The 12771-nt window shown below is 41.4% G+C and overlaps 1 protein-coding gene across 1 annotated transcript; it reads right to left on the bottom strand.

The window, feature by feature from the left end:
• Positions 1–4514: 4514 nt before the first annotated feature.
• Positions 4515–12529, bottom strand: NPY5R (neuropeptide Y receptor Y5; the record flags this gene model as incomplete). The annotated part of the gene is made up of 2 exons (XM_082315595.1): positions 12402–12529; positions 4515–5858 (listed from the first exon to the last, which is right to left on the bottom strand). Exon 2 carries the CDS (start codon positions 5844–5846, stop codon positions 4515–4517), a length of 1332 nt encoding a protein of 443 aa, XP_082171721.1. The 5' UTR covers positions 5847–5858; positions 12402–12529.
• Between the last annotated feature and the right edge of the window lie 242 nt (positions 12530–12771).

The raw sequence follows: 12771 nt of genomic DNA, 5'->3' as shown, positions 1-12771 counted from the left end.
ATGAGGATCAGGACGTTATACCATTATTTCAGTCATGTGCGGGGAAAAAAGAAGAGACTTGTCTAGGACCAGAGTCCTGTCACTGCCCTAAGACAGTTCTCAGGCTTAAAAATTCTGGACTTTCAGACTGTACCAGTATATTTTCTGGCGAGGACTTTTTATTGTAAATAGTATAGGCATAATTTGGCTTTCATCAAAATCAAAGGCTAAATTCCTGGAGCCAACAGTATTTATGAAGGACATCTTTCAGGAGACTATGATGTTTAATACTGTTTATCTTGTATGCTGCACAGACAGATATTGGGACTACTGTGAGAAAACTATTGATTTTTTTTTCAAAAGTGCAATGATAGTTGACAGACCCCTATGGATCACAGAAGGGTTTTTTAATCTGTTAATAATCTTTAGGTAGGGAAGTTTTCCATGCCACCTGTCCTCTCAAAAGGAGAGCTGGAGCCTGTCTCAGCATGATTGGGAGCAGGCACTTTTCTTCCTGACTGTGCTCCTCTTCTTGGTTTTTACACATCTTCAGATTGGTGGATGGTGGTTTTTTTTTCCTTTCCTTATGTGTTCTTACTGCTGAGAAGGAAATGTTTTGTCATGAGAGCTTCCAGGCTCCAGGAACAGGGCTGTGTACCTGGAAAGGCTGCAACCACCAGCAAATAACGGCGGCAATGTGTTTTCTCTCTCCTGTTGTGTCCCTGCTGCCTGCTCTCCCGTGCCCGCAGCCCTGCCCACGGCTGTCTCTCCCCCACCAGGCACCTGCCTGCGACGTGGTGCCCCTGGCTGCCCCACCACAGGCAGGGACTCTGCACTGCCTGCTCTGATTACAGCTGCTCTAGACCCGTGGGAGCCATACGCATCTGTCTCAGCCACTGCTGCCACAGCACCATAGAGAACCACAGAGGCTCCAACTTCTTCACCACAACCTAAATAAATATACTCTAGTGTCAGCCCATACTGAGCTCCTGGCATCCTCGGCCCCGCTGGCCTGGCTGGCTCAGGAGTGACCTGGCCACACCAGCACTACTTAATGGGCATCTGTTTCTTCTCTGCTGAAAGAGGAGGGACAAAGGCCAGCTATTAACAACATTTAATCTTTTGACAGTTACAAAAAGTCAACTTTTTCAATGATATTATTGTGTAGAATTGAAAAAAACATTTATTTTCCTCATATGAGTCAAGTCAGAAGAGTTGTAACATTCATCACACACAGAGACCAGCTGTCTGCGAGGGTTTTTTCCAATCTTTTATTTTATTGATAGGGAGGGATCACCGTACCATTACAATCCTTCATTCTTCTAATTCCAGTGGCTCTGCAGCTGGCATTTCCTGATTGCATTTAGCAGATGCTATCAAAACAAAACTTCTACCTTCTTCATTATTTAGATTTTTAGTTACAGCAGGAATTGGCTTATAGTAGTCCAGCTGACCTAAGGACTTGATTAAATGTGCTATTTGAAAATCCATTTTAATGTGCTTTGTTTTCTAGGAAGTATACATATCTATATCTGTACCTGTACATATACCTGTGTACATATGAGAATGGTATAATGTCATTGGATATTGTGGTGAGATGCATCTTCCCCAGACATATTGACATATGTAATGGAGACAAAATCACACTGCTAGTCACTATTGTACGTAAAGCCTGTAGGAGCATCTACTGTAGCTCAAACTAGATGAGGCCTACTCAACAAGCATGGGCGGATCCTTGCGTTTTGAATTTTTGTTTTCTTTTAATGTTCCAGACTGGGAAAACATTAAATGGATGGTTCAGTTGTTTCCTCTTCCACTTGTAGAAGTTACTCTTTTGGGCATTGGCTTCTGCCTGATTTCACTTGCTATGGCTCCTGTCTGCTTCTTATGTATTCCTTGCTGATACTGGAACTAAGTTATACTGGCTGTTGAAGGAAGGTGGAAGGTGGAAAAGTTATTTTATTTTTATTTAACATTTCAGAGGAAAGACTGACATTTTGGAGATGTCAAATTATAACAATGATAATTGCTCTAGAAATAAAAATAAAATACACGGTCTCCCACCATTGATCATCTTAAAAAAGAGAAGACAGATTTAGATGGCACAGGAGTAAAGAAGTTCAGTAGCTGTCTTGATTTAATTCTCTATTGCTGCATTGCAATTTGTTGTACTTTGATCAGTGTAAAGAGTAGGGAGCCTGGCTACTGACTCCATCCAGGATAACAGATAGGGCTCATATAAAATCACCAGTGTACAGACTAAACTTTGTGCATCTCAGAAACTAGAGGAAGGCCTTATTCAAGTCCTAGCATGATTCTGTGTGTCATATGCAGTGAAACTGAGTACAATTTGATCTGAAAACAGTAATTAGTGAATAAACAGTTATTTTATTTTTAAGTAACAATCCTAAGTGTAGGAGTTAAAAATGGTTGAAATTCTGAAAGTATACAAAGAAAGGAAGGAATAGAAAATAAACAGCAAGTAGGAAGGAAGATAACAGTACAATGAAAAAAAAAGCTGGAAGGAATATTTCAAGCTGAAACACTGTGACGGCTTTCTTATCCTCTTATACTATTTGGTTACATCACATGGTATAAACAAGGTTAAATGATACATTACAATGACATGAAAATGTGTAGATATAGATAGGGCATAAACTGCTGTAACTTCTGTAGAGCTATATCATTGTGTTCTGGCTGTGGATTTAGTTAACTTTTTCCTAAGTTTATCTACCAAGATTAGCCACAAATATTTTTAAATTTAACTGTTTAAAACTTTTTAAAAGCTATTTTAAAATCTATTGTTCCAATATTCTGTATTCTGTACCATTTGTACTCTGTAAAATGACATACTGTAGGTTTTTAGGAGATAATAATCTGCAAAATGCAATAGTCAGTGTCCAGGAAGAAACTATTAAAGTATATCACCAGCGAAAACAAAGAACAATGGGTTGCTGGGAACTAGACTTCAGGGAAATACCTTAATGACAGAAGCAAAGATATTACCAACTGGTATGTAATAAACTCCCTAGCAGATGATGGCTCGGGGAGAAAAGGTCTCGGAATTGTAACATTGTGATAAAAATAATTTGACAATTCTTCAAAATAAAAGAACTGCTTTCACTTTTAAAGACTAACCGGAAGGGAAGTCCTTCAAGGCAAAAAATGCACAATGACCCTCCCCATCCACCCATTTATAAAAACAATAACTTTATTTCTCAGCCTGGAAAGGCTATGCAAAAAAGCCTATTGGATTAGAAGTCTTAGTGGAGAAAAGGAAATAATCACCAGCTAGACCTGGGGGTAGGTTTTACAGCTTCAAACTCAGGGCAGAGGCTTTGTACATTTACTGAATCCTGAAGGTGGAGGTGGGTTATTAAGTTAGAGTAATCCGGGGGGGGGGGGGGGGGGGGAGAATATCTATCTATCTATCTATCTATCTAGATATATTTATATATACCCTTTGCATTTGTGCTATGAAATGTAATATGACTTCCTTAGGGAAGATGCATGTGATTTAAATTTGGAAGAAAAAGTACGGGTCTGGTTAAAAAGGAGAAGAGGGAGGAAGATGCGGAAAGCATGTGTGTGCGTGCACGCATGCACAGACACGTGCGCGTCTTTATTTGATAGCTGTTGCAGCTCTCCAAAGCAAGTGGGTCACCTATAATGAAGTGCAGTGAGCTTTTACTTTTTGGTAAAGAAAAAGAAAAAATCCTGCTGCCTTTTCATTTTCTTTTTCTTTCCACTCTCACTTAGGTAATGAAGGCTTACTCTGATCAGAAGCATATTGTATATTCAGGGGAGTCATCACTGCAAGAACAAAGGCATAACTATAGATAAGTTCAGGCCTGGTTGGAAACTGCATAAAATGACAAGTCAGAGTCAAAACTGGCTAAGGAAATCAGAGATAGGTTGTACTGGGTAAACACAGCGAGATGGAAACAATCTAGACAAGAACAACTCCCCACAAACCCGTTCCAGGGATAAGGCAATCTGGGAAGCAGCAGCAAAGCATCTTGCAAAGATATTGCAAAGTATGAGTCAAAGAGCTGCGGAAAAATATTTTTCTAATCGCATCCAGAAACAGATGTTTAATTATCTCAGAAAACAGTCAAAGTTGGCACTGAAATAATCTCAACAATAATTATTTAGTAAACGGTATGTATTTTATTATAGTTTTATGACAGTTAATACTGATATGTCTAAGTAGTCTTACATTTATTACTCATAACATATTATGTTTAATTCCAAAGTACAGATTGCCAATATTTCAGGTAATGAAAATGCTATTCTGGTTTTGTACACTGGGCATGATTTCCTATGTGTAACAGGTAGAAGAATATTATAGTATATGTATACATTTCTACCCAATGCAAGAAATACATGCAGGCGTAGAACTATCCATTCGCACGAAACACTACTAATCACAACCAAGTTAGACTAGCTAAACTAAACTAATTTAGCTTTTACAGCTATACACGTCAGTAGACTTGAAAGCCACACTTGTTTATTTTATCTTGGGGCACATAAAATCATGGTATTTGGCAGCATGGCATAAGAGACATTAAATCGGCTTTTATGCTGTTGTTAAGGAACCCGTAGAGGATGGGATTCAAGCAGCAGGACATCATACCCAGTAAATGGCATATGCAATATACTAATTTAAAATGTCTGTTAGAAATGAGAGTGTCATTAAAATCCGTCACAATGTGAAAAAGGTGAAGAGGCATCCAACTGAAACCAAAAACTAGGATTAGCACTGTCAGTCTGCAAAAAACTCTCCTAGATCTTGTCTTAATTCTGATGATGGATCGGGATACCGTAATCATGTCCTGGATCTCTGTATTTTCTTCTGGTTTCATCTCAAAACAGATAGGTATCCCAGGGATGAATTTACTGGAGGAAGAGAGCTGGCTTTTTTCTGTGCCAGAGGTTTCTGGGAGGTCTCTGGAATGAGCACCCTGATGATGCCTTGAAATGGCTGGCATCACACTTGAAGTCTTTTTACTGTATCTTCTGTGGTGCTTTCTGGCAAACGCGCAGCTCCATCTGGAATGGCTGGAGGGTTGCACCTGCATGCCAGTACTCTTAGAGGGATGAAGAGTTAGGTTTATCATCTCCTTTTCTTCAAACTTGTTTTCCTTGTTTGACAGTCTGGAACCTATGCTCCTGCAGACGCTGGTGTGACTAGCGGTTAAACACACCAGTGGCAATATGTACTGCATGAACAGTAAGGCTATTGTAAAGGCGATTCTGTAGGAATCAGAAGGCCATGACTCAATACACAAGAGCCTGTTCTCCAGTGCCTCTAAATTCAGAGTTTTGCTGAGGTCCACAATTTTGTGGAAAACTGGCAGAGGGGAGCAAATGGCAAAGCCAAGGGCCCAAATGGTCACTATTAAGAAATAGCCTTGGTTTACTGTTAAATTGCTAGAAAGGGGATATTTTATCACGCGGTACCTGACTGCAGCAATAGATACTAACATCAAAGTTGAAACTAGAACTGATGTGCACTGGAGGAAGGGCATTACATGGCACATGATAGTGCCAAACATCCATTGGTCAAGCAGGACGGATGTCAGTGTGAAAGGTGAACAAAACAGCACAACTAAGATGTCAGAAAAGGCCAAGTTACCGATAAGAATGTTTATTATTGTCTTCTGCTTGCGCTTTAGTAGAGCCGTTAGTATAAGCAGATTTCCCATAAAGCCGGCCAGACTTATAAGTGTGTACAGCCCAATAAGAAAGTACTGTATGTCGTCAACACTACTCTTATAGTCTTCCCAGGCAGAAAAATTCTTTGTAGCAGCAGAGGTGTTCTTGGTAGGTGTCCTGTTGTTATGGTTTTTGAATCCTACATCCATTTTACAGTCCTCCTTAGAACAAGAAAGGCATTAATTAGCATCTGAAGGAATGATGATACTGCTGTTCATCAGAATGTAAAGGAACATAAATTTACCTTGTATCACCTTAATAAATTAATAGTGATGCTATGCTACTGTGAGGTGGATCCTGCATAACTTCAGGTCAACACAAATTAGTTTCGTAGGTTTTATCATGTGGTGTTCAGGACACCTAGGCCTCCTACCTGGCGGCTTACATGGGATGATGAAAATTTAAGGTTCTGCATTATGAAGCTGGCTTTTAACTATGCTTTGCTATAGACCACACTGTCAGCCTTTCCATGAGGGAGCAGGTAGCTACAAAAGCAACCCATTTAGAGTCGGTGAGATTACTCATGTGAATAACAGCTCATTGATATGAGTAAGGAAATTACAATCACCATCTGGGCATGTGCCTAATCATTACATGACAGCAAATTATAATGAGAGCACCTGAAAATATATGATGTTTTGACATATGCTAACAACTGCAGTAGTATTTCTTACCTTGCTAGTAGAAAACTGACACAAAATAGATGCGAGCTTTCAAAAAGGATCAGTTTATAAGGAGATCCACTGTCAGTGATCCAAAGTGGAATTCCTAATGTGGTGCATATACAAACCATCTTCTATTAAGTGTTGAACATATTTTAGCTGTTGCTCAAGCAGAAAGGAAAACTGCCTACAAAACATCCAAAGTAATTGGATGTAATACAGAGAGGGCAGTGTTAACTGGAAGCAAACCCCACACAGCCATTTGAAAATTCAGGGAACTGCTAATCATTCAGCACAGATACATCTAACATTAAAACCTAGCTCAGCACAAAGTTATTCTGCCTACAGAATCTTCATGTATCAGTCTTTGTTTTAGAAGAAACAGAAAGCAAGAGAATTCAGTTTAAACTCCAGTTTACCTTAAATACCTGCATGTACTAAAGTTTCAAAGTCAAAATCCCCCAAAGTGCCAATATCCTGTACAAAATTGCTTCATGTTTAGAAATCTCAGGCAAGACTAAACAAACCCAGAACATACACAAGTTGAGCAGAAGGCTAAACCTGTCAACTGAAAAAGGCAGGGCTCTTCAAGAACGCAGCTATTCTCAGTGGGCTGCATCATGCTGACTTCTTCGAAGTGCAAGAATATTATTATCAGTTTCCTCTACATGTGCAGATGGGCTCCTTCCTTCACATCATGACATGTTTGTTCCTACTGTCGGGTGCCATAGGGAAACTTAAACCAAAAAACACCCTCAGAATATTCACCGAGAGTGTGTTGTGATGTGAAGGTCCCTCATGTAAGATTAGAAATACTTATTTTAAAAAATTAGTAGAGACACTGCAAGTTTTTGTTTCTTCACTAATGCGTTGGGGAGAGGTGAAAAGAACCAAGCCTTGCCAGCTTCTCACAATGTTCAGTTAAAGTGCTTTTTAAGAATAGCTGAAATAGAAATAAGAATTGGATACTTTAATTTAGATAATCTAAATATTATAATTGTGTGTGTATGAGCAGCGCGGCATTAATGCAAATTATTTCTGTTTAATTTTTCCCAGTCTCTTGTGAAATGGTGAAAAAACATATAATAGACAAACAACACTATCTGAAACTACCTTTGCCTCTAGACCAACTTTAAAGGAGAAGACTAGAGATTCTTTAAGTGAGCCAATCTCTATATTTCTATATTGATATTATCAGAAGTTTTCATTTTGGTGGGCTTCTCCTTACACAACTGTTAGCTAAAGAAGTAAATAGTTTTTTACTTAATTTGTCTGAGCTAATTTCTCTGAGTTGCTAGCAATCATCTGAAAACAGCATGATCTGCAGACCACAGTGACTTCCAAAATCAGCTGAAATTTCTTTCTATTCTCTAAATGTGACTCAACATAATTTTTGTCTGAGAAAACAACAGCAGGGCTCTGTCCTGGATAAAATACATTCCCCTACTTCAGGCCTATGCAGTTATGTCCCTGTTATGTCATACCTGTACCATTTTTTTTCCCCTTTCTTCAGCATGGAGGAATGATGGGTTTTGCTATGACTGATGCTTTTGCAGATTTCAGTGTGTGCATGCATCTGTAATCTGCAGACTCTCTTTTGATTCATGAAAGCTATTTCAACTGTACATTGCATTTCAATATGAAATATTATCTGCCTAATATTTTCAGGGTGAACTTTATCTTTGCACTACCACATTCATCTTAGCTGAGAAGTGTGTAGGAAAAGCCTTTGCATATAACTGAGGAGTTAATAATGAAAAAGCCATTAGTGTAATTCTGGACAATTTTCTTTTTGCTTGGATACCTTCCTTTTCCAGTTTATATCTTGCACAGATTAAGAGAGCATTATGAGTTGAGCATCCCATTGCCTGATAGCAGGCTTGAAACCAATCAGGAGTTATTTGAGAAATGGAAATGAAACTTTATTCAAGAGGTAGATCTGTCCAAATCTTGGTTACTAACCAACCAGTCATTGGCTGAGAATAGGAAGACTAATAAAAAAGAGGGAAAGAAATCCAGTAACATGTTGAGATTCAAAAAAACTCAGAAACTCTTACAATGCTCTCAAAGTGATGATGACTGAAGGAATGAGCTTTTCATTTATTATGTGTATGTACATAAGTAACTCTGTGCTAAGAGGCATCATTCTGTGTAGTCTTCTATTTTAACTGATATTAGGTTGAAGGACTAATCTGTAAAGGATAAACAAACTGCAGATGTTGTTTCTCTCTCAGAAACCTCAAAATTAGGATTGCTTTTAGAGTATCTACAGATATTTTCAGAAATAGTCAAATTCCCACACATCGTCATATCTGTCCGAAGGTCATACTGAGTACTAACAATGCACACTGATGCTTAATTTATGATAGCAGCTATGTATGTGTGAAAGTTTTGCTGGTCCATGTACCAAAACTGCAGCTTCCTCCCTAGATTTTTTGGTGATACTGGCTGTCATTGAAAAGGTTGATCATAGGCCATAGGTTCATCAGTGCGTGGAGAAAAAGCAGGCATCCCTACTGGTAGGAGAGGCTCTCTATCTACTTAGTCCATTCCATTTCAATTATGTGCTATGGTCTGAAGAGAAATCTGTATATTTTCATTCAGTTTTGCTTAGTTTTAATCAATGGATTCTATGAAGAGAATTGAAAAAAATCTGGTGGTGTCACTGTTATGTCCTGCTGCCACTTTCAGCTTTGGGTGACTAAAAGTGAAAAGGAAGAGACTTTCAAGTCAGATGCACCATAATTATTTTCTCTTCTAGAAATTTATGTTCAGTACACGTAATGCTAAGACTAGGGCCAAAGAACAATATTGTATGTGTTGTTATAGTGGAACATGTTTATTAAATGAATGTTTACTGAATGTAATTGAAAGATTGTTGCCAGGTTCTGTGGATTTCTACACCTTCATGTAAAGTTCCTGCAGTACAGCTTTAGCAGAATTGTTCATCGTGTTTTTAATAAAATTAAAAAAAAAAAAAAAAAGCAAATATGCTGGGTTTGCTGAAGTAGACATATTTTGTTGAGACACATCAATATTGAGGAAGCTTAGCAGGAGTGCCTCTGAAGCCCCGCGTGGGCTCTCCAGCTCCATCCCCCCTGTGCTGTGGCTGCCTTCTGCCTGGGGTGAGAGCCCAGCAGGCGCCATCTCCCCTACCACAGGTCCTGATTTCCATGAGGAAGGAGCACAGGCAGAAGCCACAGCATGCTCTGGTCAGGCCCTGGCTGGACACTTGGGGCACCACAGGAGTCCGAGGTGCAGTGCAGCCACTTCTGCACCATCTCCCAATAGTCACAGTTTCAGAGTAACAGAAAGAGAGAGAGAGAGGGAATAAAACTCTGGTCTGCTGGTTTCAACAGAGAACTGCTGTGCTGACAGAAGTTCCCTTTGCAATATGCCCAAAGAGATTTTATTTTCATTTTGGATGTGTGAAATGAAAGCAGACTTTTCCCCCAAGCTTTCAAAAATTGCCAAATGGATCTCTTGCTCTCCAAGCTTCCTCTCCTGCTCAAAAGGAACCAGTTGCTCCCTCAGCTCGAGTGCCACTCGCAGTAAAGATGCAAACAAAAGTGTTCCTCCGATATCATTGATCTTCAGTCCCCAAACTCATATTAGCATGCCACTGGTTTCACATGGCTGTGTGCACTTATTGCCATTTATCTTGTGCTTTGTTTTAACAGCTGCTTCTATTTTTGGGGATTTGTTCACCCTCCCTCTGTCGGTTCGTCAATCCCAGTGCGGCATGGGGCCGTAGCTTTCAGGGAAATGAAGATTCCTGAAAATCCCACTGTGGGGAATAGAATTAAATAATATAGCCTCTTTTGAAAACATTGTCCTCATATTGGAAGTGTATTTCTAAACTGAATGCACCACAGTGCCAGGGTGCTCTTGCACCTATTTTCAAGATCAAATTTAATCAGTCTGAAGGTACCTGATGGAGATTTTCTAGCTGTCAGCTCCAAAAGTTGGATCACTTTCATCTCCTACATCAATCAGTCAAGCAAATGAAGTCCCCTTTCTGTATTCCTCGTCTGCGTACATTCCCTGAGACTGCGCTCAGCTACACCTGTGTGGGCTCACACCCTGGGAGCTTTTAAGTCGGTTTGCTTAGGTTCATTTAGTTTCCCATTTAGTTGATTTAGTTCCCATTTAGTTTCAGTGGGATGCTTGAGACAGGAGGCTAGGCTACACAAGGCAGGCAGGCCTACAGCTTCACGGCAGGACCCAGGGTGGATATGAATATTTACTGTAAGAATCAAATGAATGCTGTTATTAAATACAAGGAGTATTTGTGGTTACCTTTTACCATAAAATGGATTTTATAGCAGTTGATGTACCATGATCTTGAAAGGTTTCAAGTAACGCCTCCTTAAATCACATTCATGTGTGATATACCTCAATGTGACTCTGAATACTGTGACTTATTTTCACCAAAATCATGCTTCAGAGGAGTTTTCAGTTGCAGTTGATCTAAGGCCTGAGAGTGACAAGGAGAACTTCAACCATTATTCAGGTTTAGCTGAGTTAGAGGTACCACACAACCTAAAATATCTTAGTTTAATATGTTTAAAATCTTATCATTCATCTCACTATTCCACTTAAAGCTATCATTTAAAATACAAAATCCATAAATGATAATTTAGGAGAATGAGTAGGCTAGATATTTCTCTTTCTCTACATATTTAAAGGGAAATTTTGAAGAACACAAAAGTTAGGCAGGCAACCATCCCCCTCTGAAGGCATTTGTTCTTTCAGAAAATCTTCCTTGTATTAGATGAGATACTTATATTAAGGTTTATTCATGGATAAGAGCTTATATCATACAATATTAATATCTGTTAAGTTGACGCTGACTGGCTGGTGCCTGTATAATCTAGTCAGTTCAGTCTGTGTAACAGTGTCTATAGAGGAGAGTTAATCTTTACAGCTGTGAACAATTTACGATCTTAGGAGACCTTTTTCTATCTTAAAAACAAGCAAAAAGACAAACACATACAGGGAGAAAGCAAAATGTGAAAACTCCCTAAGAAATACAACGTTCTGCCCCCATAATACTGGAGTATTCCGGTATATATCAGGAATATCAGGGCTGTATAGAAAATAAAGTCAGAGAATGTCTTGAACTTCTACACAGTTGTAAAGAGTAAATATGACAGGCTGTAACTGCCTGACACCCTAAGCTTAAGGAGCACTGAGCTATGTTGTTACTAGTTGAGAAATGATGCCCTCACATCATTAAAGACTGAGATAACGTCCGAGCCAAAAATTGAAACCACTGAAGAGTCGCTTTCACAACACAAGCTAAAGATGAAATGCTGCTGCTTCAAATGTTCTTGTTCATTACATGCAACAGCAAAAACTAGTCTGAGAACCTGGGAGAATTCAAAAGATTGAGATTACTTCACATGTCCAGAAAAATGGATTTTCATGCAAGTTAATGCTATGCCTCTTTATGTGCCTAACTACAAGAAAAATTGCAACGTTATCCCAGAAAACAAGAATACAGCTTTCCGAAATAAGCCAAAGCCAACTAATGAGATTATTTCTCCAGCTCCAAGGAAATGTTATGCAATGTAATGGGGTATTTGCTGGTCAGAACAGAAAACTTGAAACGCGCTACTACATTTTACTCCAAGGAGCACAGCAGCTCCCGGCTGGCAATGAAGAAAAAAAAAAAACCAAAAAAACCACACCAACAACAAAACCAACCCAAAACCAACCCAAACACAACCCCCGTTATTTTTGCCCTTCTACGCCTCGCTAGGGAATCACTTTGCGTTGCGCGCCCCGCACCGCCCTGCGCCCGAAACCAGCGCCTGTCCGCAGCCGGGAGCCGCGGGCGGAGGGCGGCGGGGCCGGGCCGGGCCGGGCCGGGGCAGCCGGAACCCCCCCGCGGCTGAAGCGAAACCCCACGATTTCCGCGCGTTCGCCGGCAGGGCGCTGCCCCGCGCAAACTTGCGCAGCCGCCCCGCGAGGGGAGCGGAGCTCCGCCGCGGCCGCGCGGCTCCCTGCGCGGCGGCTCCGCGCCCCGCGCAGCGTTACCTGCGCGCCTCCGCCGGCTCCCGCGGGCGCGCCTCGGGGTTTCGCGGCGGTGGCAGGCGGAAGGGGCCGCGGTGCCTAGCGCGGGTGCGCAGCGCGGGGCGAGGCGGGCAGCCGCGGGCGGCACTCATAGCTCCGGCCCGGCCGCCGTGGGGAGAGCGCGGCTCCCGGGGCGCAGGGGGAAGCGCGCAGCCCCCAGGCTGCCTGGCGGCGCATCTTACGCGGGTGCTGCGGAGGCGCCGGGGCTCGCCTGCGGCCGAGGGCCGGCCCCCGGGGCGGGATGCCGCCGCCGCAGCCGTGCCCGCCGCTCGCCCGGCCGCTGGCGGGGCCGGGGCTGGAGCCGCCGCGCGGGCGCATTTCGGGAGGCTGCTCC

This window comes from Platalea leucorodia, assembly GCF_965183815.1.
Source record: "Platalea leucorodia genome assembly, chromosome: 6".
In the NCBI taxonomy this organism is placed as follows: Eukaryota; Metazoa; Chordata; class Aves; order Pelecaniformes; family Threskiornithidae; genus Platalea; species Platalea leucorodia.
The sequence above is the reverse complement of the archived record's forward strand: the minus strand, read 5'-3'. Positions and strand labels throughout refer to the sequence as shown.